The sequence below is a fragment of the Eublepharis macularius genome, chromosome 13 (genome assembly GCF_028583425.1).
Source record: "Eublepharis macularius isolate TG4126 chromosome 13, MPM_Emac_v1.0, whole genome shotgun sequence".
In the NCBI taxonomy this organism is placed as follows: domain Eukaryota; kingdom Metazoa; phylum Chordata; class Lepidosauria; order Squamata; family Eublepharidae; genus Eublepharis; species Eublepharis macularius.
The window spans coordinates 58699099-58726080 of record NC_072802.1 but is presented as its reverse complement, the minus strand read 5'-3'; the positions used below and the strand labels follow the sequence as shown (position 1 = coordinate 58726080).

Genomic DNA, 26982 nt, shown 5'->3' with positions numbered 1-26982 from the left:
CTCGAATGTCTGCCTCATTCAAGACCAGCTTGCACACCTTGACTACTGCAGTGTCCTCCTCTCTGGTTCTTCCATTGTCACACCTCAGTCCCTTCAGCTCTAACCATCATCTAATGCCATGATATTCACCTCTCTTGTCATAAGGACTAGGTGACATCCTTACACTGGCTTCCTGTTTTGTCCCAGATCCAGAAGAAACTTCTTGTCCTTGCCTCCAAAGCCCTCCATGGCTTTGCCCCTACAATACCTCTCTCCACTTTCACGTCCCAATACATATCTTTGTACATCCTTCACTCTTCCAGCTCCATCAGACCCAGCCATACAAAAATCTGCTCCCTCAAAAGACTCTCCTTTTTTCTCCCTTGCTGCCCCCTTATGCACAGTCCTGCCTGCCAGAACATTTGTGCGATGCCTCCTCTCTTCAAATCCCCCTTCGAGCCCCACTCCAGATGCTAATTTTCTGCATTTCCTGTCCCTAAGTATTTCTCCCCTACTCTAATCAATCTGATTGCATCTTGGGTGTTATCTTGGGAGCCTGACTCTCTTCTTTGCAATACCCCTCCAACCTTCTGACTGAGATATAAGGGCTCAGGGATCTCCGTTCCAACTTGTTTCTGACGGAGGGAGCTTTGACTCTCAAAAGCTTATACCCTGGAGAATCTGGTTGGTTTTTAAGGTGCTACTGGACTCGAATCTTACTTTTTCCGTAAAGCTTTTGGTAGGACCTCTGAGTCACTGAAACTAAGCCTAAGTACATGAAATTGACATGAATATATATTCTCCCCCTATTCATCCCTTCCCATCTGCCTATCACAATATTAGAGTGTAAGCTCTGCAGAGCAACAACTTGGTCTTTGGTACTCCATAATGCTCCATGCACATTGACAGCACAATATAAATTCTAAATTAAAATGGCCTGGCTGAACCCCACCAAGGATCCATCTAGCGCAGCAATAAGCATGTCATGGAAGCTGACATGCACGGCAGATGGTGTTCTTCTCTGTGTACTCAATAATATATTGCCTCTGAACCAGGAGATGCCATTTTTCTATCGGGGCTAGTAGCTGTTAAACTGTATGCCCCTCCATTTAATCTAGCAAGTTTTCAAAACATACCTTCTACGATGCCCCAGGGGTAGAGCCGCCCTCGTACTCTCTGGCCTTTCGCTTCCACCACCGTATTACTGCCAATGACTGCAAAGGGAGCGCTCTCCTAGGACGAGAGGAACTGAGATTGAGGACATTTTGGAAAAATTTACAGCCAAGGTCAGGGATGGACTGAAACAACCCCACAGTGAGTGATGCACAGGCAGTTCTAAGCAGAATGGCCACTAGAGGGCGTCTGGTACAAGAACTTGCAGTGCCCCCTGGTTTTCATTAAGGTCGCAATTGCCAACCACTTCTGTGAAACGCTAATTCCCTTTATTTCAAAAAAGGTTAATTCCCCATACATGCAAGACGAAACAGTGGAAAGGAAGCAAAGCCTGTACTTTCTGTTATTAAAGTAATACCTTATAGGCAGATTTATCACCAACCCCCCATCTCCACTGTGTTCCTCTAACTAGCTACTGTTTCCCTTCTACTTCTGGGAAGGTAGTAGCTAAATTGCTACAGCAAATCTTCACTCCCACCTTTAACTCTCTGTCTTGTTGCTTGAATTCCTCGTCTTCATCTGAGTCGCACTCTGGAAACTGATAAACTTTTATTCCAAACCTGTCGATCTCTTCACGGATCTGAGGACAGACAAGTGAAAAGGCATTAGGAACGGAAGCAGCACATTGGACCACATGATCCCACTCCAAAAAAAAAATACTTCCAAGAGGTCCATTGCAACCATCAAAAAATGGGGAAGGCCATTTCTTGTTTCATAATGGCTGGAGACTCAGCTAGGCACAGGCAAACCTTGCTTGTATTGTACATTATGGGAAGCATTATCTCGATAAATTAATCTGATCCTACCCTCCACTATTAATCTAGCCAATCAATGGCTACATACCTGACACAAAGTGCCAACAGAAAAGAGCAAGAGTCCAGTAGCACCTGTAAGACTAATTTGTGGTAGGGTATGAGCTTTCATGACTCACAGTTCATTTCTGGTATCTGAAGAAGTGAGCTGTGACTCACGAAAGCTCACACCCTACCACAAATTTTGTTAGTCTTATAGGTGCTACTGGACTCCTGCTCTTTTCTACTGCTACGGACAGACTAACACGGCTATCCATCTTGATCTACCATGAAGTGTCAAATGAGAGATGCTAGGAGATCCATAATCAGATTTCCCCCTTTTTTAAAAAAAAAGTAGAAACTGTTCCAGTTGGAAACAGGCCTATAATGTGTGTGTACAGTGGGAGGTGTTATTCATTGTATTTCTGCAACCAACTAAAACTGACCGTACCTAGAATAGGTTCCCTCCCGCCTTCCTTGACATTCCAGGAATAAAAGCTGCCCAGGGGGAGAAGCAGTGGTTTTGAGCAGTGAAACAGTCCAGTGACACAACCTTCCCTCCCTTCTGAAAACAGGATTAAGAACTCAAACGAATTTCGCTTGATTTGGGCCTGTTCAAGGTCTCGAGCGAATCAAGGCCTAAACTCCCCACTGAGCAGGAAGGACTCTTGGGATAACAGGATTCATAACACTAAGATGAAGATTGAGGAGTTTTTAGATTAGAAGCCAGGGCTTTTTTTCTGGGAAAAGAGGTGGTGGAACTCAGTGGGTTGCCCTCGGCAAAAATGGTCACATGGCTGGTGGCCCCGCCCCCTGATCTCCAGACAGAGGGGAGTTTAGATTGCCCTCCACGGAGGACAATCTCAACTCCCCTCTGTCTGGAGATCAGGGGGCGGGGCCACCAGCCATGTGACCGTTTTCAAGAGGTTCCGGAACTCTGTTCCGCCGCGTTCCAGCTGAAAAAAAGCCCTGGTTAGAAGCTATTTACACTAAAGTGGATGAGAGGGAGGTGATCATTGGCTCCAATAAGCTTTGGTATTAGAAATGAGGCAGGTGAGCACCAGAGAAAAAGCTTCCTCTGACATGGTGCCCCGAGTGCGGAACATCCCACCAACAAAAAATCGGATTGTTGAGCTTAGGGCAAAAAAACATGCCCTGTGAGTACTTATACTGAGAGGCAAGATATGAATACTTTCAGTAAATTAAATAATAGTCATGCTGGATTAGACTCTCCAGTTCCCATCAGGAGGCAGAGAGCCTTTCCTAGCTGCAAAGATGTATTTAAAGTACCAGCAGGTCGCAACTGTCTTATGGTGACCCCGTAGGGTTTTCAAGGCAAGAGACAGAATTGGTTTGCTGTTGCCTGCCTCTGCACGCAGCAACTCTGGGACTTCGAAGTACTAACCAAGGCTGATCCTGCTCAGCTTCCAAGAGCTGAGAAGATCAGGCCAGCCTGGGCCATCCGGGTCTTGGTGCTGCATGGATACAGGATCACAAAAGGAGGAGACCTACGAGGGCCTCCCTTGATTTGGGGTTCATTCTGAAAACTGTGCTGCACCTGCTAAGGGTTCCATTCCAGATCCCAGAACTGGAGAGCCCTAAAAGCCCTGCATCTGATATCTCCTTCCAGGACTCCCGATCTGAAAAGCAACCCTGCTCACCCGCTCTTTTAGCTTCTTGATCTCTGAAGGGATTAGGCAGTCGGCTTTGGCAATGAGGGGCACAATATTGACTTTCTCATGAAGAGCCTTCATGAACTCCACGTCTACTGGCCTTAGCCTGCAACAAAGAGAAGCAAAGTAGGTGGAGATGGCAGGACAGGAGGAAGCAGAGAGCAAGCAGGGATCACAACTTCTCAAGCAAAGGGATCTTCTACGTTTACATCCATGGATAAAGCCGGATCCAAGTTTTGGAAGTCACCAAGTCCATCCCCACTAAGCATGCCTTCTCCTCTGGCATGTAGATGAACCCAGACCTTCCTGGAAGAGGGAACGCAGCATGACTCCTACACACTCCATTAAGCCCCACCAGCAAAAAAAGAGCACGGAAGAGCCCAGCTCTACTCCCTCCAGGTGCCTCTCCCTTCGTGAAATGGCAAATTGCCCCAGAGGCTCCTGTAGGTCACCTCCCATTACTGGAGGAAGCAGATGGCATTTTTGGCCAGTAGGAAAGCACCCACTGTTGGATGAGGGTCCCAGCAGGTGCCTCACCATGCCAACCCTTGGTGCCGTCAGGAAAATCGATCCATTTTCATCCCATCCTTCGGCCAATGATCTGAGGATGGTGTACAAAGCTCCCCGCCCCCATTTTATCCGCACAACCATCCAAGTCCCCCAAGCCTCCGGTCATCCAGTAAGCTTCCAGGCAGAATAGAGATTTGAATCCCAGCTCTCCCCGGTCCAGCTACAACACCCCACTGGCCTATCCTGCCAAAGCAAGCCCAGTGGAAAAAATGCTCAGCTCTTCCTCTTGCACGGCCGGTCGCATGCTCGAGCGCTTAACCCAAAGAGAGAGAACCTTCCACTGCCAGCACACGCCCTGACTGAGCTGCACGGAATTTCTAATCAAGCATCCATAAAGACCCATCCCACAAACAGAATGCCTCACCCGTGGCCAAACGGGGAGATGAAGTACAGGCAGCAGTGGACGCGGTTGTCCTGGATATTCTTCCGATTGAGGCCGCTCTCATCCCGGAAGTACTGTTCAAACTGCTGGTCGACATAATCTGTGATAGGCTTCCAACTGGGTTCAAACACAGACAGAGAAGGGGAACGTTTTCAGCTCAAGATTTCTTTTAAAGGTTATTATACAGGGCCCGTAGAGAACAGGGCAATCCCTGACTGCCATGCTAGCTAGATGCCCGCATCCAGATTCGGTATTGCTGACATGGATTCACAGGAAGCTGCCTTTCACTGGCTGAGACTGTTGGTCTACCAAGGACAGTAATCTCTACTCTGATTGGCAGCAGATTTCCTTCAAATCTCCTCCTACCTGATCCTTTTAATTAGAGATGCCAGGGACTGAGCCTGAGACCTTCTGCGTGCAAAGCAGATGCTTTGCTACTGAGCCACAGCCCAGTTCCTTACACATTAAGAAAACTACAATTTCCAAAGGGGTGGGGCTGGGCTAAGACGGTTCAGTTCTTTTCAGATTAGCACAGTAGTTAAGTGGTTGGGTTGCAAATCAGTACTCTGCTGGTTCGAACCCTGCTACTGCCATATGCTCAGCAGGTGGCCTTGGGTAAGCCACTCCTCTCAGCCCAGCTCCCCAGCTGTATTGTGGGGATGATAATAACACTAACTTCGTTCACCACTCTGAAGGGGACACTAATCTGTCTAGAAGAGCAGTATATAAGAATAGTTATTAGGAGAACTGCTGTAGCATAGTGGTTAAGTGGTAGGGCTGCATTCTGCTGGTTTGAATCCCAGTACTGGCATGAGCACAGCAGATGGCCTTAGGTAAGCCACTCTTCCCAGCCCCAGCGGCATTGTGGGGGGTAATAATAGCACTCATTTTGTTAACCGCTCTGAGTGGGGCACTATTCTGTCTAGAAGAGCAGTATATAAACACAGTTGTTGTTATATTGCATATGGCAGAAGAGTCAGATTTAAAAAGAGAAGAGGATGACTAACAAAAGGGGACCTGGAGGGCTCACAACGTTCCTCTCCTGTCCTTCCAGCTTTGTCTCCCTCCTTCTTACTATACAGAAACAGCAGTGGAGGGGGTGGGGAGAACGACGCTTACCATTCAGTGTTGTTGACGGCATCTCCAAACCCTGGCGTGTCGACTATCGTTAGCTTCAGCTTCACCCCCTTCTCCTCAATGTCCACCGTGTGTTTCACAATCTCTACTGTCTGACTGATTCTTTCTTGATATGCAAACATTTTTTAAAAAATAAAATAATGCAGGTTAGCATCAGGAACGCCTTTCTTCCTCAGCACATGCCAAAACATTGCATCATTTCCCCCCACACTTTCTCCCCTCCCTAAACGTAATCCTAGGAGACGGGAGATCTCATGTTGAAATGCCTCAAACTCACTAACAGAGGTTAAGGACCACTTATTCCCATACAGGCCTGTCCATCAGCTAAGATCTGCTAGGTGTGAGGTAAGACGGGTGATAACCAGAGATGGGGACTTCTCGGTGGTGGCCACTTTGACGCTGGAATCTTCTCCCCACCTCAGCCAAGCATTAGGTGTCAGGAGAAACATTTCTATTTACTGTTTAGTGCTATCTATATTTAGCCATTTGCAGCAAATACCCACCCACTGCTTCTCTCTTGCAAATGCTTCATCTTGCAGAGTTTAATTTCTTTTTCCCAACTGAGTCTCAGATGTGGAAGTCAGCCTAGCTAGGGATGGGAGCAGGGGTTTCAGCTTTGAGAAGTACTTTAAGGGAGAATCGGTGGGTGCAGGAAGGGATGGTTTAAAACATGTATATTCCTCCTCTAAATACGTGAAGTTACTCCCAACAGAGTATACATTATAAAATGGTAAAAGTAGCAACACAACGATACACACAATAAATACCTACAGATTTATTTAAAGCATCTATACACTTCTCCTCCCTGCCTGTCAATCTTCCCCTACCCTGCATTCTCCCTTTATCTTAGAACTAAGCTACAAGAGACAAATTACAGGGGGAGAAGCACGTGAAGGGAGGGCAATGTTAGCCGGGAAGCTGAATTTTAAAAGAGATCGAAGGTCTTTGTTACTTTCCCCTCTCTACAGAGCCAGGGAGATCTCAGCTCAGAGGGTTTGTTAATTTCCTCTTTGCCTCCAGAAGGCTCTGTCAGTTTCACCTCCCCTTCTAAGAGGAGAAGAGGAAATAAACAAACCTTCTGAACTGCAATCTCCCTGGCTCTGTAGACAGGGGAAATTGACAAAGCCTTTGGATCACTTTTAAAACGCAGCTTCCCGGCTAACACTGCAACTCCCTTCACGTGCTCCTCCTCGTGTAAATCATCTCTTGTGGCTTGGCTGTTAGTAAATATTGGGTTGGGGCCATGCGCTTGCAAAGGTAACATCTTGTCTGTGCTTCGGTGGGGATCTGAACTGGGAACTCTGTCTCTACTTTCCAGGCCAGATGCATTTCTAAGAAATAATTTTAGATAAAGAATAACATTTTTTTTTAAAATACTGTGGTTGGCCGTGCAGCTTTCAATAAAGAGAGGGCACAAGCGGGAAAGCGAGTATCAGGGTAACTGTTGTAGCAGTAAGCAATGGCAGTGAGATAACAGGAAGAGGAACATTACAGAGGTATTTCCTGTTGCAAAGTTAAGAGCTGCCATGACAGTTCTACCACCACGGTAGCTATTTTTCCCATAAAAGCGCTACTGGCCCATCTGACCTAGCAGCAGCGAGGACAGGGAAGCCTCCTTTAAAAGAGGGTCCATTCAGTCCCCATTATCAAGAGCTCAGTTTGTTCTTCGCTGTGGATACAACTTACCCTCCGCGTTGAGAAGTTTCCGGTCTTTGTAGAGGTCTGTCAGGAACAAGCTGTTCACCAAAGTCGATTTGCCCAGACCCGATTCTCCTAAGACACAAATCCAAACACTGAATCAGAAGAATATCTTGGGCATCATTTCCAAGGTTGAATTCTGAGAAAAAAATTTGTTACTCTTCGGGAACAGGGAGCAGGAATTCCACTATCTTTCACAAGCAGGAAATGTTCTTGTTTAAGGATGCTCTGTCCTTGGCTGTAGTATCTCAGCTCCTTCCAGCTTAGCTTTATTTCACTTTGTCCTCATTCTTGATACCCACCCCAAATGCTGTTATGTTGGCAGAGGAGAACTCACATGCATGGAGTCTCTGACAGGGCCTCTATCTGAACAAAGGTTCGCCAAACCTGCATTCAGACAATCACAATTAGCTGCGGTTTCATAAAACCACAGTTAGTTGTGACATGTTAATGCAGATAATGCACACGAGAGTTTGTCAGCTGGCACCAAAAATGCCATTTCAAACAAGGGGCTGCAGCTGGTTTGTTAACCATCACTTGCAGTTTGTCATGAAATCTGAATTCACACACCACAGTTTGGCAAGCATAAGTGTCATTCCTTGCAGTTGCCTGGCCACAGGGGAAGGTGACCAAAGAAATCAAAGAGGAACAGAAAACTCAACATTTACACACAAATTTGTTAGTTACAACTGGTAAACTAACCAGCATTTTTGCACAAAGTGCAGCTCGAACAAGCCACAGTTTACCATGATGTCCGAATGACAATTTCCCAAACCTCAGCCTCAGAACCACATCTCAAACTTCAGCCCAAAGACTGTTGGAGGACTGTTGCCTCCATGCCGTGCATGTTTGCTTCATGGTTGGCCACTTTAGGAAAGATGCTGAACCAGACAGGTCTTGGATCAGATCTGGGCAGGGGCGGGGGGAGCTTAAGGAAAAAGCTAAGGCATATCTAGACTCATCCCCAGAATACCAGGACTTAGTCTTAAAATACATGAAGAAAAGACTTCCTTTAATGCATGTACAAAGTTCCTTTCCCTTTCCACTGAATAAATGGACTCTGCTCCCAACCATCCAAAGCATAATTTCCACCTTAGGGAGTGCAGCTTTGTGGCTTGCATGTCTGAAATTTAAGACCTAAATCCTGGACTGCAAAATGTGGTGGTCACAGGTAACAGGCAAAATGTGGAGAACCCCATCAACAAACATTTCTGGGGAGCAGGGGGGAGAATTATTTTATTTGTGGGGAGTCAGCACATGCAAGCGTTCAGTGCATGTACTAGATTCGAATGGAGCAAACTACGCCCCCTCCCACGGCCCCCAGGCAGTTTCAGTTGCCAAAAACAGCACAGAGAAGAAGGCAGGAACTCCTCCTTCTCCCATTCAGCAGTCCCGAACCGAATTTGGCCCTTCTGTGGGTTTACTCATGAGTTGCCTCCAGGAATTAGCAGCTACAGTTTAGCTGCAAGGTCCTGTGGTGAACTTGTGCAGTTTCTAACATTTGGTTAGACTTTTGATCAGGCATCTGATGAAGAGAACTTGATTCTCGAAAGCTTATGCTATAATAAAATTGGTTAGTCTTAAAGGTGCTACTGGACTCTTTTTGATTTTACTCTTGGCTTGTGTGTTTGCACCCTTCTTTCAATCTGCACAACTTCATTTGCAATAGCAACTAGATTGATACCCAAGAGTAGTTATCAAATTCCCAGCATGTACTTAATAGGAGTCCCAAAGAGATTCCACTGAGGTGCCGAAGAATTCTCACCTGCTACCATGAGAGTGAAATCAAAGCCCTTCTTCACGGATTTTCGGTGCACCTGGTTGGGCAGGGTGGCAAACCCCACATACTGCTTTTCATGGTCCTGCAAGAAGAAGACAAGCAGTGATGGGTCACAGAGAACAAAGGGCCATCTACATTTCTGAAACAAGCAAAACCAAGGAGCTCAAGGAAATGGGAGAGTGCCCCCAATGGGATTCGGTGGGTGCTTGGTACACTTTTGGCTCTGGACACTTATAAGTTGAGGAGCAATAATGAAGCTTAAGAAGGGAGGGGGAGGCTGCTGAGCCGATCGTTTCTTGGCATTTCCCTGGGAAGAATATTATGTTCTCTGATGGATGGACGAGCTGAAGAAGGCCTTTGTAATAGATGCTGGCTACACTGCCAAGGTTAGGAAAAAAAGAGATTTATTGGCCCCAATTATCTCATTCCTTAGCATTCTGATGGCAGCTTATGGCTGATTAATGAGAAATGAAGTGTTTCTTTAATCAGCTATTTCAAGAGAGGCCCAAGTTTAAAGAGGTCCGACAGGGAAATGGATGAGTCTAAGCACAAGTTAATAAGATGGAAATTGTCTCCCACGCCAGTTCTCTGAGAATAGGAAAGGCAAAAAGCACCAGCATGTCTAAGGCAAAGGCACAGCTGTATCTAACAGAAAACTAACTAGCCCTTGTGCCAGTCATGAAAGCCACAAAAACAAGCCTCTCTCTACTGAAAAGGCTCCCCCGGCGTGCAGAAAAATATAAGACTGCCAACCAGCAACAGAGAGAAGGGGCGGGGGAATACCCTACCATAGAGTTCGGCCTGAATCCTAGAGCATCACACCAGCTTCACGTTGGCAACATGGCATCGCTTCTGGGTATTTTCTGGAAGTGATGTCACACAATTGGTGCAACATCGCTTTTAAAAAACTTTTTCCTGGTCTCCCTAGAATCAATTTTGTATGTTGTTACACAGCCCTGAGCCCGTTTGATGGGAAGGGCAGTCTAGAAATGCAATAAATAAATAAATTTTGGCTTATGAATTCAGAAGAATGAGATGGGAAATGAGGGGACAGAGTGCTAAGGGGTAAAACAGACCCTTCCCTACACTTTAGGCTGTAGGGAAGGGATTGTGTTTTTTGAAGCGGCCTCATATTAATAATCCCATACAAATAAATACAAGTAAATATCACGACATGGAGGGCCAGGCAAGACCCTTTCCCCCTGATGCCCTTATGTTTGTATTTGCAGAAAGTTTTAAATGGAGGGGAAACACTGTGACTCTCCCCACCTGCTATGTGAAATGGTACAGCCCATTTTTGACCTCAGAACTCTACCACTTCATTCCGCTGCAGGTATAAACCAAACCAGAGCTACAGCAGAAAGGGGGTGGGGGGTGAGAGTTTAGAGAATGTTGGAGGGGAATAGGGGGTTGTCATTTTCAAATTACTTTCTCCATTCCATAATTCCTCACAGCACACACACACAATAGTTCACTGAAATTCTAACGCCTGTCTCCTCTGCAGTTTTATCCGCATAATTTATTGTCAACATCTTTCTACCCAGATTACAGGACCATATCATAAGAAATAGTTCAAAGAGATGCCTCGCTCACCTCAGACAAAGAATGTCCATCTTGCCCCTAAGGCTAACACTAAGATAAAAACATCATATAGCAAGTAATTCTGTACCTTGCTCCAATTTAGTGAAGCCTCATGACCAGGGATCATTTCATAGAAAAAAAGCTGGAGGAACTCATTAGCATATGCCACGCCCCTTGACATCACCAGAAGTGTGTCATTGGCATAACTGATTTGCATATGCCACACCCCCTGATATCACCTATCCTGGCTGTTTTGGACCCAATCCTGGCCATTCAGGGCCAAAATTGGGCTCAAAATGGCAAAAAGGGGCCCTAAATGATGGAAAGTGGCCATTTTAGGCCCTTTGGGGCCTGGTTTGGGGCCGAAACGGCCCAGATCGGGTCAGTGCTGGGCAGGGGAGGGTTCCCCCGCCCAACACCGATCCAATCCAGTCTGTTTTGGCCCCAATCCAGGCTGAAACAGGTCCAAAATGGCTGAAAGTCAGGTGGGCGGGGCCACCTGACATGTGACCTCTTTGGAGAACTGCCGGAACTGTGTTCCTGCGCATTCCCCCTCGAAATGAGCCCTGGTGGGTATGGATGAAGGATATGGAATGTCATGACTGGTATCTGATAGCAAAGCAATAATCACAATTCCAGTTATAGAGGGCTTTCATATACATTATTTTATTTTTGTTATTTATAGTTTACCTTACTCACTAAGACTCAAGGTGGATTATAGAAGAGCTCGATCAGACCAGTGGTCCATCTAGTACGGCATGCTGTTTGCCACAGAAGCTGACTAACTGCATTAGAAGGCCCACAGCAAGACAGTGCCCCAAATCTCCCCCAAGTGCTACCTTCCAGCAACATGGTTTACTGCCTCTGAATATGGAGGTTCCATTATGTTGCCATAGCTAAGAAACATTGATGGACCTATCGTCCAAGAATTTGCCTAATCTCCTCTTAAAACTATCTCATTGGCTCTTACTACATCCTTTCAGCAAATCCCACAAGTTTGTTCTGCGTTAAGTGAAGTGCCTTTTTTTTTTTAAATCTACTGCCGGTCAATTCAATGGATAACCTTGTTCTCTACTGTTATGGAAAAGGATGGAATAATTCTTTTTGCACACCCTGCGTAATTTTATAAATCTCAGTCATAAGCACGGCTCATTTTGAGGGGGAACGCGCAGGAACGCAGTTCTGGAAGTTCTCCAAAGAGGTCACATGTCAGGTGGCCCCGCCCACCTGACTTTCAGCCATTTGGGGCCCATTTCAGCCTGGATTGGGGCCGAAACAGCCTGGATTGGATCGGTGCCGGGCAGGGGAACCCTCCCCTGCCCAGCACTGACCCGATTTGGGCCGTTTCGGCCCCAAACCAGCCCCCAAAGGGCCCAAAATTGCCACTTTCGGTTATTTAGGGCCCCTTTTTGCCATTTTGAGCCCAATTTTGGCCCTGAATGGCCAGGATTGGGTCCAAAACAGCCAGAATAGGTGATGTCAGGGGGTGTGGCATATGTAAATCAGTTATGCCAATGACACACTTCTGGTGATGTCAAGGGGCGTGGCATATGCTAATGAGTTATGCTAATGAGTTCCTCCAGCTCTTTTTCTACGAAATGACCCCTGATACCCACTATTAGGCAGGTCTATTTTCACACAACCTCAGCATAGCCTTCTCTGAAGCATCCAACAAAGCGTTTTCTGTCAGCCAGTGCAGAGTTCCAAATATGGCTGCTACAAGCTGAGAGGATCTTGAGAGAGCCACCCAAGGCATCAGCCAAAATCAGTACTGGTTGGTTTTTAGACCACTATCTTGGTCACATGTTCTCAAACAACCAATAGATTTCCACAAAGACATTGCAAGTTTCCTATGCTCACTCCTCTGAAGGAAACAAGCTATACATGGGTTACAATTTGCAAATCAAGCCCTGTTGCATGTGCTCTCATCTGGTGAAGTAAGGTAGGTGAACCTGAGAGACAAAGCCTTACTGCAGGTTCCCTTCAAAGTTTCTAGCCTGTAAGTTTTATGCACCAGGCTGAATATTTTCTCCAGATTTTTTTTTTGCTCGTTTGCATATCTGTTTTTTACTGCAGCTCTTCCTACTTCTTTGTATTGATCCATTTTTTATGGTTGGATATTGGAGTTTATGGTTTGCACTCTTGCTTTATTTATGGTTGGCAAAAGCTTGTTATTTTTAACTACTGGGCTTTTGGTTTCATTGCTTCATTTTGTTATTTATTGTAGGGCTGTTTAATCTTCCGTGGAAGCCACCTTCCCAGCACAGCTGACACAATGGGTTATAAATGTTTGGAATAAAATAAATACCCTTAATTTCTCTGCTACCCTAGAAAGTGCCGATGCTAACAGCAAAAGAGAATGACACCCAAATGATACGCAAACACTGATTAGGCCAGATGTAACTATGCAAAATTATAAGTAAGGGGCAATAAATACAATTTACAGAATTGGACCAGAGAAGACTCCCAGCCGAGGTCACAGTGCTCCCCAGAGTCCCCCACAACCTTCTCAAGGCCGAGAAGAGTAATGTGCAAACTCAGAGGCGCCATTCCCCTCCGTGTTTACATTGGCTCTGGAATCAGGCTGGCCACTTCCTGTTGCCCTCAGGGGGACAGAGATTCATGGGCCTGTTCACGCCAGTGGAATTCCGGCTCCACACAGCAGACACCCTGTGAATGCGCCATTCATAGCTCACGATAACTCAAGAGGTCCCACTGGCAGCTCTCCGCTCTCGCTACACAGAGGCATCTTTCTCCCAGGCCGACTCCATCATCACTTGAAGAACCATTTCAAAAAGAAAGAAAAAAACCAGCTTGGAATATCTGCTAAGCTCGAACTCATTCAGGTGTCTTCATCCATCACTTCAGTCCTAGATTCCAAAGCAGGGGTAGGGAGTGCAAAACGCAGGGCCTTGGCAAAGGGCCGCCCTTCAAGAACCTGCACCTCGCCTCCTCAATCAGTGCCAAGAGGAAATGGCACTTCATCACACTCTGGAGCGCAAGAGCATTGCCTTGAAAGGCTGCCTCTTGCTCCCACGCACAAACGGCTAGGGTGCCTCGCCTCGCAAATAATTCAGCACAGCCAAGGGACTCTGATCAGCCACCTACACCAACTCAATATTTTCAGACATTTGGATATACCCATGGTTCTGGCTCCTCCGGCAAATGTGCCAACAGCCGCTCCTAAATAGACACAAGCTATGGCAGGCATCCACTTTACTGCAGCTTTTGTCTAGTGACAAAACCGGCCCACCTCCCTCCAGTTTCCGTTGATAAAAAGGCCACAAGCAACCAGCTGAGAATTCCTTCCTCAAGGACCATCTTTTTTCATCCCAGGAGTTTGGAAGGGATTTATGGAATTGTATCTCTTGAATGGCTTTAGTCAAGGGCTGATTCCGCACACATTGGATAATGCACTTCCAATCCTCTTTATAGATCATTTGGAATGGATTTTTTCATGTGTGGAACAAAAAATCCACCTCAAACAATTGATAAAGTGCATTGAAAGTGCATTATCCAACGTGTGCGGAATCAGCCAATATACCCAGAAGTTTTTTCAAAAAATTATCAGTGGAGTCCATCTAGACCAGAGTATTTTTATTTTTTAACAATTTTATTATTTAACTCCGCAAGGAACATTTTAAAATCAAACATTAATTGTAATTTGTACCATCTTTTGACTCCTACAAGCTGTTTCAGGAACCAATGTTTGGCTAAACAGCAGGATTAATAATTGTAAATAAGACTTTGAACCTGGAAACACAGGCACCAGAAAAAGTTTTACTGTTAAACTGAAAATAATGTACTTGTGTTCACTGATACATGAATTTATATTATTTCCAATGACTCCAAAATGTTTTCTGTAATCTAACTCCCTTGAATGTTACAATCCAGCACCAGTTAACCTTTTTTCGGATACAGTATGTCTTCTTGTAACAAGGTCATAAAAACCCACGGCACTCAAGGACAACACCAACACTGCTTCTGACATGGTACCCTTAAATGCTAAAAATGCTAGGGATTATGCATAAACTTGGTTCAAACATAGCATGAAACCCTGGTATATTTTAATAAGGGTTTTGAACCCAGGATTCAGCTTGCAGACAACTGTTCAAATCTTGGTTTCATCACCTTCACCATTTCTCCATATCTTCCCCCACAGATACACAGTTGATATCCCATCCTGCTTTATGGTGAGAGAAGCATCAGGAAACCATTTTGGTTTAAGCCTCAACGCGTAATTAAATTGTGGAATTCACTGGTGGATAGGGTTGCCAGCCTCCAGGTGGTGGCAGATCTCCCAGAATTACAACTCATCTCCAGGCTACCAAGCTCAATTCTCCTGGAGAAAATGGCTGCCTTGGAAGGTTGACTATATGGTATTATACCCTGCTGAGGTCCCTCCCCTTCCCAAACCCCATCCTGTCCAGGCTCCACCCCCCAAATCTCCAAGAAATCCTCAACCTGGAGCTAGCAACCCTACCAGTGGTGGAAGACATAGTAATGGCCACAAGCATAAACGTCTTTAAAAGGAGTTAGACTGATTCAGGGCTTTTTTTCAGCCGGAACATGGTAGAACAGCGATCCAGCACCTCTCCAAAATGATCACGTGCTTCGGGAAACCCGAAGTGGGAAAAAAGCTGGGGTTTAAATGTCCCTTTCTGTGCTGCTTCAAAGCGGCACGGAAAGGGGCACTTAAGCCCCACCGGCTTGCTTCAGCTGTCTGGCAGGAAATTCCCCGCCAAGCAGCTAAAGCTGGGGTTTAAATGCCTCTTTCCATGCCGTTGCGCAGTGTGACTGCCCCACGGTAACCCAGCAAGCTTCCACAGCATAGTGGGGATTCAAATTCAGGTCTCCAAGATCCTTGCCCAACTCTTTGGGTGCAATCCTAAAGGCGCTTCCCTGGGAGTAAGTCCCATTGAATAAGACGGAACTTACTTTTGAGTTGACCTGCTTAGGATTGCCCCCTTTAACTATTGCACCAGATCCAGCCCTATTCCCCAGCCCTGCTCAAATAGCATATTCATATTTTAACATCTAAGTGGTTTCTCCTCGCCATTTTTGGTACAAAAAACAGCTAGTAACATCTTTCCCTTTAAATCTTTAAGGTGTTACTAGAGTCCTGTCTTATTTTGCTGCTAACATGGAATTATCTTTCCCAGCAGAAGCCCTTGCTGCCTTTCCACATTTTCTCTCACATCAATCTTCCTTCCCCCCCCCCAGATATTCTCCCTCCATCTCACGCACACACACATCATGCCAGACTCATGATGACACAAATGCTGCTATCAAGGTCTTTTAATGTGAAATAAAGAAGTGCCAAGAAGTCTACTTTTTTAAAAAAATAAAATGCTCAATAGTCATCTGTTTTACCTAATAACAGCACATCTTTGCAGATGCATAACATTTTCAAAGCTCAAAGTACTGCCTAAGTATTGCCACAGTAATCTTCATGACAGTCTTATAAGGTTGGCCAGTGTCTTAATCCCCCTATTGTGATTTGTACACTGAGGATGCTTAGGCAGTTCATGGCAGAGGCACCAGTTCAACGTGCAACCTACAGAAATCACAGCTCATTTTCATAACCACTACACTATACCTGCTTGCTAATATTTGGAAGGGTTGCCAGGTGTCTGGTTTTCACCTGGACAGTGAGTTATTTTGTTGGAGTCATGGGGAAATGGACTCAAAATACTGGACATCTGGAGGGGAGGGAGGAGAAGAGGAGAAAGGGGAGGGCGAGGAAGGGGACGGAGCAGCACAACATGCGGGAAACTGGCCCACTTGTCACTGTGGAACAGGTGGGACTTGGCCAAGGAGCCAGCGCTGCTCACAGGCCACGCCTACAACATCCCCACCTCTCCGCTCTCCATTAAGGGGCGCCCCTGGGAGGGCTGCGCAGGCTAGGCTGGCTCCCCGCTGCAGGACCCTGGCTACACTGCCCCGCCTCTGAAAGACAGGGGCTGGGTCCTGCACAGCCTGGCATGATGACATCACTTCCAGAAGTGATGTCATTGCACCAGGCCCAGGAGCACACACGCCTGCTGAACTACTACAGTGGTTTCGGGGGGCGGGGGACCATGTCCAGTATTTGTTGTGAAACAATCTGACAACCCTGATCATTGATTCTGTGCATATTCCCAGTGTTTTTCCAAAATCCACTATCTTCAGGAAAAATTCTTACAAGCATCCTGCTTATCTCTAGTTAATGCCCTTTTCCTTCCCCAGGGAAGCCAAACTTCTGCTTAAATCTCTCCTCTGGAAACCAATGGCTTCACGGTACTTAACTTGGTCGGATTATATCCACTGTGCACATTTAAACATTTTCAGGAACAATTCAAGATAATGATTCTTGCCTTTAAGGCCCTCAATGGCTAGGGTCAGGACTACCCACTGTTACTTATTTTATTTATTAGTAGGCATGCCTATATAGTTCAGAGGCTTCTAGACAGGACAAAATTCTATACATGGAAAATAAAAAAACCAAGCTAAACTATTTATATCTAATAAAATCATTGGCAAAGTCAGAGGGTAACAACAAGGACCTCTAATGAATCAAAACTAAGACACTGGAAGCCCACCTCCTCTTGTACGATCCAGCCCACCAGTTTAGATGCACTTCCAAGCCTGTGCCCCTGTCTGCAGAGGTGGCATGGGTGGCAAAACAGAGAAAGCACATTTTCATTGGGGGCACCCTACTTTCAGAAAGCCCTTCTTCCCCTCTTGAGGCACATCTTCATGCCCTTAAGGCACCAGGCCAAAACGTTTCTTTTCACCCAAGCTTTTAACTGACTAAATTCATTTGAATTATTATTATTGATCTTCTATAAAGGTCATTTTAAGATGCTTACTGCCATCCCGTTGACGCCAATGGGAAAGCCCCTCCTTCACCCTCTCCCCTGCTGAAATCAAAGGGATTCCAAAGCATTTGGTTCTGGAGATATCATACCCAGCATGTGACTCAGTCTTTACATTCACAATCTACATTCCTCACAATGAAGGTGAAAACCTTATTCCCATTTCTCATACAGGAAGACTGAGGCTGAGAAGTAGTCTGACATTTCTGACTAGGTTCACTGTCAGATTTTAATAGGGTTACCAACTCTGAGTTGGGAAATACCTGGAGATTTGGGGGGTGGAGCATGGGGAGAGCAGGGTGTGGGGAAGAGCTGGAGCTCAGCAGGTTATAATGTCATACAGTCCACTCTCCAAAGCACCCATTTTCTCCCAGGTCTGTATTGTCTGGAGATCACATAGTTCCAGGAGATCAACCAAACCCACATACATGTGTGCCTTGAAACAGATGATGTGAATGTGCCATAACAAATCAAGAAACACATTTTTTAAAGACCAAAATTCAGTTTTAGCTTGTTTAAATTCAAATAAATCTCTGTGTATTCTATTTTAACAGAACCCAGATCAAAATAGGATTCAGCGGTCTTGCATGAGCCAGGACTTTGTGCACCTGAATCCAAAGCAGAGTCCAGAGAAGTTGTAAAATAGTAAAAAAGTCCAGTAGCACCTTGAAGACTAACCAACTTTACTGTAGCATAAGCTTTCGAGAACCACGGCTCTCTTCGTCAGATGCATCGTCAGCTTTCAAGAACCACAGTTCTCTTCGTCCGATGCAGAGAAGTTATGTTTGCAATTGATTGATACTAAGGAAGGGCTGAAGTTCTATGGTAAGGTCATGCATGATTTGAACGTAGTAGGTCCCAAATCCCTGGCTTCTCCAGTTAAAGGATTTCAGACAGCAGAGCTTATAAGGAACCGCTGTCAGTCAGAGATGGCAATATTGAAGTAAATGGACCACACAGCACACAAAATATTCACTCAACCTTGATTTTAATTTGCATTTACTCCATTTCCCCACCAACACACAGGCACCCACACCCTTTTTTTGTGTGTAGCATAAATATAGGTTGCAAGCTGTGTAGCACTGGTACAAATTGCCATTTTTAACATTAAGTGGGAGTGCTTCCCGTTATATAACATGGGCACAATTCAGCCAAGTAGAAAGTGCTTAAGCCCCAGTGGTTTCAGTAGAAGGAAGAAAGCTTACACCACTAAGATAAACTGCACTTAAAAGCACTGGATCCGGGGAAATCCTCCCCATGCATAGAAGAAGTATGCAAAAACATATTACATATATATACATATACATGTACACCCCCCCCCACACACACGTATAATTAGAATTCCATTCCTTTGTGTGTGTGTGCACGCACGCACGCACACAAAATACAACCACCGCAGTAGTCATTCCAATCCCCCAATATATCAGCATCCCCAGCAGATGTATTTCCACCCTTTCTGTGAAAGCCTCCTAAATAGGAGATTCCATAACTGGTATGGCACAGTAGCTATAACACTGGCAAATGTATTGTATTCTGAATGAGAGCCAAGCTACAGGTGACGCCTTACACAGGTTGGACACTTGTAAGCTTAACCTCAAGTTTTGATGGGAAATGTAGGCGTCCTGGTTTTACAGCGTGGCTCTCCAGCTGCAAGACCAGGATGCCTACATTTCCCATCAAAACTTGAGGGAAGCTGACAAGTGTCCAACCTGAGTCAGGCGTCACTTGTAGCTTGGCTCTGAGTCCCACTGATTTCACAGGACCTGAATTGTAGTAACTTTGCATAGAATATAGCAAGAGTCCAGAATATGAAGAAGTGAGCTGTGGCTTACAAAAGCTCATCCCCTCCCACAAATTTTGTTAGTCTTATAGGTGCTACTGGACTCTTGCTCTTTTCTACTGCTACAGACAGACTAACACGGCTACCCATCTTGATCTTTGCATAGGATGGCCTTGTAATCTGCTCTTCAGGATGTTCAAATCTTGCCCTGCCACGAACCTACTTGTTTAGGGTTGCCAACTATGGCTTGGGAAACTCCTGGAGATTTGGGGGTGGAGCTTTGGGTGGGAGGGGAAGAACCTCAGCCATAGAGTCCACCCTCTGAAGCTGCCAATTTCTCCAGGAGAACTGATCTCTGCAGTCTGGAGTTCAGCTGTAATTCCAAGAGATCTCAAGGCCCCACCTGAAAGTTGGCAACCTTACAATGCATGGCCATGGGCAAGACACTCTCTCACCATTTCTTCATTTGCAACTTGGGGTTAACAACATTGTGATCTACCTTGCAGAGCCGTTGTAGGGACCAGAGCAACGTAAGTACAGGAAATGGTTTGAACATTAGAAAGCTTAAGTAAAGGTAAAGGTAGTCCCCCTGACCCATGGGGGGGCAGGATGTCGCATCACATTTTCTTGGCAGACTTTTTGTTTCAGGGTGGCTTGCCATTGCCTTCCTCAGTCATCTACACTTTACTCTCAGGAACCTGGGTACTCATTTTACTAACCTCGGAAGGATGGAAGGCAGAGTCAACCTCGAGCCGGCTACCTGAACCCGGCTTCCACCAGGATCAAACTCAGGTTGTGAGCAGAGCCTGGGCTGCAGTACTGCAGCTTACCACTCTGCACCAATGTAGATTATATTATTATTATAATATTATAATATAATCTATATTGAATTATAATATTATAATTCATTTGGTTGCCTTACTTTAAACTGGTTGTGCATTTCAAAAACTTCTCCTCACCCTCATTCCCCACTCCTCAAATAAACCACTTTGCTTCTAGCTCCCCATTGCTGGAGACATCTCTGTGCTTAACCTTGCCTGACGAGGTACAGTAATAGCAAGGGACAGGTGTCCCACCCAATCTCATCTACCTCACACAAACTCAGTAGGTGGCCTGAAGAAAGTCAAATGCTCTCAGCCCAACCCTACCCCTCATCTGCAAGGTGGTATAAGAATACTGGCCAACCTTGTCAAGATTACTTGATAACCTACATCAGGTTCTTCAAACACAGAAAACAAGGGATCTAAGGGCAGGCCAAATGTGATGTTCTACACGAGTTCTTTCAAGTGCACAGAATTCTACATGGTTGTCCTTCAGTGTGTCGAACACTTGCTCTTGTGGTCATATGGTTATCACATTTGTGCACAAACAGCCATGGGATTGGCATTCCCTTTTTTCCTGTGAATTATTACTATTAATGGATGCGAAGTATTAATATTAAAGGCTTAGGAAGGGTACATGGAAGGATTCATCTCTCTGCTGCAACACCGCCGATCGGTGCTTTAATTACTGAGGATTAGAGGCCCTTTTCCCACCCACCCCCACCCATAGTAACCCATTTGGCTCTTCCTTTCTTCCAAAAGCTTCAGCAAACAGGTGACAACAGAACAAGAAGCCCTCGCTCATGCACAATACAAACTCCATCCGCTTGCCATCTGTCTTAACCATCCATCAGCTCGGGACTCTGTTCCAACACAATCTCTGGCTGGCTAATGCCAGACCCAACAGTGTCTTAAAGCAAAGCTGGACCGAACTCAGGAACACCACTGTCCATTTTACACTCAAATTCCATGCTCAAAGTGCGGGAGGGAGAGAAAGATCAAATACATCTCATTTCCCTGTTTTGCAACTTTCTCTGGGAGGACACAGTTCCTACATTTAAATCATGCGGACAACATGAACAAACCTATCCACAACAGCAGGGAAGGAGACCCCCCTCCCCCACCACATTAGAAATTCACAACCACAGCAGCCGGGGTCCCAAAACACACACACCATTTGCACATGTTCAGCCACAGTATGAGAGCAGACATGAAACAGGTCCGGAGTCTCTCCCTTCCACCCAGATCAGCAGGAAATGAGGAGGGGGGAGCACCAAGAGTCCCCCATCATGTCAGAAGGAAAAGACCCGTCAAAAATTTCACTCAGGCCGTTCACCAAGTACATTCATTTACACAAGTGCGTCCCCCCCCCGCCCCTGCCAATCCCATGTGTCATTGTTAACCCACCCAAATCTGAGCAGCAGGGAAACCACTGGAGTGAACCAGGACAGTGGAAGAAACCAGAATGTCAGTGCTTGCCTTTTTACAACCTCTCTGGTTCCACAGCTATTGCCTCCCCCCAGCATATCCCTCGGCCCTCCGCTCTTTCTCCTTACCGGCTTCTTCCTGATCCTCTTCCCATTTGAGAATCTCTTCCTCTGGCCGAACGCTTTTCCTCGGGCACCATTCTCAGTCACTCCCCCCACCCCTCCGCCCGCTCTCCGGCTTGGATACGGCTATAAATATACCTTCAGCTTCACTGAGTGGCTTCTCTGGAGCTGAGTCCTGGGAGAAAGCAGCCGCTCGACTAATCGTTCCTGAATAATGATTGAATCCATAATAACCAACTGCAAGCAAGACCGGCGGTCAGCACCGGCCAAAAAAAGAGAAAGCCCAACCCATGCGTTCTCTTCCCAGCCTTCCCTCAACCTCTCAGGCAGCCACCCCCGCCCACACAGAAGGGGGGAGAGAGCCAGGGCCTTTCTGTTAGGCAAAAGGGCGCCTACGACAGCCAGCTGGCTAGAATTTCCTGTGCTTCTCTTGCAGCCTTCCTTGCTGAGGGTGGAGCAGGCAGAAAATAACAGTCACAAAGACAACTGCAGCTAAAGAGATGTTTCACACGTGACATTCTTTTCTCACATGTCTGTGCGGGGTAGAGGTTAGATTTGGACCGACCTGGGATTAAATCCCGCGCCACTCTAGGCCAGAGTCTTGTTTCTTTTACATTTTGTTTCCGTTACATCTTGTTTCTATTACATCTTGTTATTCCAGACTTCTTCTAAGAAGCTCGGCAGCCTTGTGTGTTTCTCCTTTCCTTCATTTTATCCACACCCCTGTTTGGCAGACTGAGAGTGTGTGGCAGGCCTGAAGTCACCAGGGTGAGGTATTCAAATCTGGGTGTCCTAAGGCCCAATGTGTGGAACATGTTGCCACACAGCCTAAACTAGGGCGCTCCACCTGAAACTATGTCCCAGGGTTGTTTTGAGGGAAACTGCCTCCTGTTCTTTGGAGGAAAGGCAGGATGCAAATTTAATTATATTTTTAAAAATCCTCATGAAGAAGGAAAGCATATGTACAGCATAAATGTAGCACAAGTATCTTACAAATAGGTTTCCCGTTCTATAGAGAAGCACACAATAGTGCAGCCAGGATTGCCAACCTCAAGGTGGTAGCTAGGGTTGCCCGTCCCATCCTCTAGGCGGGAGGCAAGAGACCTGGCACTCACCTTCGTTGACATCTTTGCATGCGCGATTCTGGGCTGCATGATGACATCACTTCTGGGAAGTGACATCATCACACAGGGCCTCGTGTCACCCCTGGGAATGGGAGCACTGCTGCGGTGGCGCAACGGGCCCTGGAGTGCTCCTGCGCTTCACAGTGGGCCAATTTTGGCCCCAAATGGGCACGATTCAGCCTGCTGCAGAGCATAGGAGGGCTGCTGGATGGGCCCTGGAGAGCTCCTGTGCTTCACAGAGGGCCAATTTAGGCCCCAAACGGGCTCAATTTGGCCCATTTGGGGCCCAAATTGGCCTACTGCAGAGTGCAGGAGTGCACTGCGCCACCTGAGAGCATGCCCCAGGAGGCGCATTCCCCCATCTTTTCCCCTGTCAGTCAGGTAAGCGGGGCAGGAGGTGGAGGGTGGAATCAGGACCCCCTGCCCGCAACAGGGGACTGGCAAGTCTAGTGGTGGCTGGAGATCTTCTGAAATTACAACTGATCCTAGGCCATAGAGCTCTGTTCCCCTGGAGAAAACGGAGGGTGAACTCTACGGCATTATACCCTGATGAAGTTGCTCCCCTCCGCAAACCCCACCCACTCCAGGCTCCACCTTCTAAAGCTCTGGGAATTTCCCAACCAGGAGCTGGCAACTCCATGCTAAAGCTAAGCGGGTTTCAGCCTGGTCTGTGCATAGCTGGGAGACCATCTAGGGTGTTTTCCACATGGACATTTACACCTGGTTTTCTAGGCATTCGATCCATGAGAATCGAATCCACTTTGGACCTCTGTAATTCCACACTTGAGGGAGTCAAGCTGAAGTGGTGCCTGCTTATTTTTTCTGTGCTAGAAAAATGCCCTGTTTCTGCTGCAGGCTTTCTGAGGAAAGAGGACATATCAGTTTCGTCAGTTGATCAGCTGAGGAAACCTGCAAGATTTTGGGGTTTTTTTTAAACCATCAATGTTGCAATGTTTAAAAAAAAATATAAAGGCAATAAGGAATTAACTAAAAAGTACCCAAAAAACCCAGAGATTCCTGTACAAAATGTCACCCTACATACCTTGTGTTGGTCAGAAAACAATTTACTTCTTACTGCTGAGGGACTCTAATCTGGAGAACTGAGTTTGATTCCCCACTCCTCCACTTGAAGCCAGCTGGGTGACCTTGGGTCAGTCACAGCTCTCTGGAGCTCTCTCAGCCCCACCCCCCTCACAGGGTGTTTGTTGTGGGGATAATAATAACACACTTTGTAAACCGCTCTGAGTGGGCATTAAGTTGTCCTTAAGGGCAGTATATAAATTGAATGTTGTTGTTGTTATTTAAAATATTAGGGATTCAGGGCTCTCTGTAGTTTTTCTGACAGCCATATTGTAGCATTCCCTCTCCCCCCTCCATCAGTTACCACAAAGCTGTTGTTTAAAAAAAGAAAAGAAAAAAAAAGATTGGTTGTTGTTTAATCAGTCAGGACGCAAGGGAATAAAGGCAGGGCCAGGGCGAGAACTGGGCCTCTCGCCCGCAAACAATAAAAACAGGTCTCTTGGCTTACTAGCTTGATCACTGGATTGGGTGGCAAGCAGCTCGTGCAGGAGTTGCCACAGGAAGTGTCACATGACTTGGTCTGGCATATTGGTGCATGAAGGATTCCTTGGCCACTAAGTCTGGCTACCTGCAGCTTTCTCCTTTGGCAAGGGGCTGGTGCTGGCACAGAGGTTAAGTCCTTGGATGGCGTGCATCAGGTCACAAATGCAAGACTCATTCTAGCTCAGATCTGTACACTCTTGCCTTCTTAAAGCTTGTAGAGAAAGAGGGAAAACAGTTCTTTGCTCCAGAGAAGGGATGCCACAATAAGGAAAGGGTGCCCACACTCTGGCGAGGTTCAGCTTGCTCCCAGCAACCTGCGGCTCAGAGGTGACACACATGGCTTACATCTGTCATCGCCTCCCTGAGCTGTTGAACCAGCTTCAGGACAACACCACCCATGATGCAGTGCAAAATTTAAACTAAATGTCATCTGTGCATTCTCTTCACCAACATACACAAGACCAGTTGGAACACTTCACTGGTTCCTCTAAGAAATTCTTGGCATGTTGTGAGGGGCTGCTCTTATGAGATACTTAAGGCTCAACTAGGCAATATATAACATTAGGGAACTCAAGCTTCCAAGTTCTAGAGGGCCTGGATTTGGCTTGTGAGAACACGGGAAGGAGAGGACTCAGCCTTCACACCTGCACTGTTTTCCTGAGGTAAAACAGAAACAGGGGAAAGCCTGTTTGCCCCACTGTGGGGGTCCATGTGTACTAACTGCAGCACAGGCCATCTTACATTGGGGGAAACAGCCCCACCCCAGGGGGGTTTGGCTTGGGAAAATGGCACCGGAGAGAAGGTTGAAACCCCTTCTCGCTCCATTTGTGAGCCAAATCCAGCCTTACAGCCCTTGGGAATGTTAGTTCCCTGATGTTACATCACAGGTGTCATGTAGTTGAACCCAGTTTTTATTTTCAAGGTTATTTCATGGTACAGCATATTAAGAAAGAATCTGTGACGTGAGGACACATCCTAATGTTATGCAGCTTAAATCTCACCTCATAGTTCAGCGAGCGGTCAGAATGTATAAACTCTACTGTCTGCAACATCCCAGCGAAGTATAAAAACAAGAATATGCTGGAATTTTATTTAGAGTGAATAATTCAAAAAGAATTGTAGGATATTTTCCCCTCCTGCCTCAATTTTGATAAAGGCAACAGATCTTTCACGGGGTGAAAAGTGAATCATCAACAAATTTATGAGAAAATTACTGGAGCAGCACCCAAATCAGACCAGGTTTCAAAGCAGGGCAAAAAGGAAATCAACCTTGAAATCAAGTTTCACTTGCAATTAGAGACTTGCTAGAATACTTTCTACCCCAAAGTGGAAAGTATCTATAGTTCCAAGAGAAACGGGAATGAAGAACTGTCAGGCAACACTGGAAGTAAGAAAGGATATATACTTGCAAAGCAGACCAGAATTGTTGCCAAGAGCACTAGGTCTCTGATTTTAGCCTGGGAAAGACTTCCATTAGGTTATAAATCAAAAGAACTCAGACAGCTGTTTAATACTTACATAATGTTTCTGTCAGGTAAATCTACTTTGGACACACTCCTCTGTGGTTTCATTTGGCTGATCAGCAAACTGGCAAAATCGTAGCCTTGAAGCTGAGAGGGCCTGTCTCATCAGTTCTCAATCTGTCTCATCAGTTCTCAGTCTGTCTTATCAGTTCTCATCCCATCTACAAGGGTCACTTTCATAACATCTTCAGTCATCCAGATCAAACAAATCCCTCCCAATCCTGCCATACCGAAGCCCAGAGGGGTAGCAGAGAGAATACAATCAACTTCAGAGACTAAAAAATATCTGTTATTGACAGTTTAGCAAGAAGCAAGTTACCTATAAAGCAAAATCTGCAAACGTAACAATGCTTGTAAAAAAAGTGATACAACCAGGGCTTTCTTTTCTGGGAAAAGAGGTGGTGGAACTCAGTGGGATGCCCTCGGAGAAAATGGCCACATGGCTGGTGGCCCCACCCCCTGATCTCCAGACAGAGGGGAGTTTAGATTGCCTTCCACGCTGTTCAGCGGCACGGAGAGCAGTCTAAACTCCCCTCTGCCTGGAGATCAGGGGGCGGGGCCACCAGACATGTGACCATTTTCAAGAGGTTCCGGAACTCTCTGCAGAGGGGTCCTCAAATGCAGGTTCTGTCTAAATATGGATGACTTCTGTCCAACTTACTTCCATCTTTATTCCTCTACTCCCCACCCCAACCACCATACATTCTGAAAACGGCAGTTCCCTACAACTGTTAAGCCCAGGGTCTAGGATTACCCACTGCACTTCTGACAGCATGGGAAATGATAAAAAGGCACAGGAAGTGATGTCACTGCACTCAGTAGTCTGAACCACACAATTATCTCCCTTAGGGCTGCCAAATCTGGGTTAGGGCATTCCTGCAGATATGGGACTTGAGGGAAGGTGGGATTGGAGAGGGGAGGGACTTCAGCAGGGTATAACGCAACAGAGGCCACTCTCCAAAGGAGCCAGTTTATCCAGGGAAACTGATCTCTGTAGTCT

At 46.1% G+C, this 26982-nt stretch overlaps 1 protein-coding gene across 2 annotated transcripts in view; it reads right to left on the bottom strand.

Moving 5' to 3' along the window:
• SEPTIN5 (septin 5) overlaps positions 1-22085 on the bottom strand; it is a 31653-nt gene extending 9568 nt beyond the window's left edge. For both annotated transcript variants that reach the window (XM_054996108.1, XM_054996109.1), the window contains exons 1-8: positions 21911-22085; positions 9169-9265; positions 7392-7478; positions 5688-5811; positions 4551-4685; positions 3605-3722; positions 1631-1732; positions 1116-1212 (exon numbers count right to left, since the gene is read on the bottom strand). In XM_054996108.1, the coding sequence (XP_054852083.1) occupies positions 1116-1212; positions 1631-1732; positions 3605-3722; positions 4551-4685; positions 5688-5811; positions 7392-7478; positions 9169-9265; positions 21911-22000 (850 nt within the window). In that variant the 5' untranslated portion in view covers positions 22001-22085. The remainder of the gene's footprint in view (positions 1-1115; positions 1213-1630; positions 1733-3604; positions 3723-4550; positions 4686-5687; positions 5812-7391; positions 7479-9168; positions 9266-21910) is intronic.
• Positions 22086-26982: the final 4897 nt, after the last annotated feature.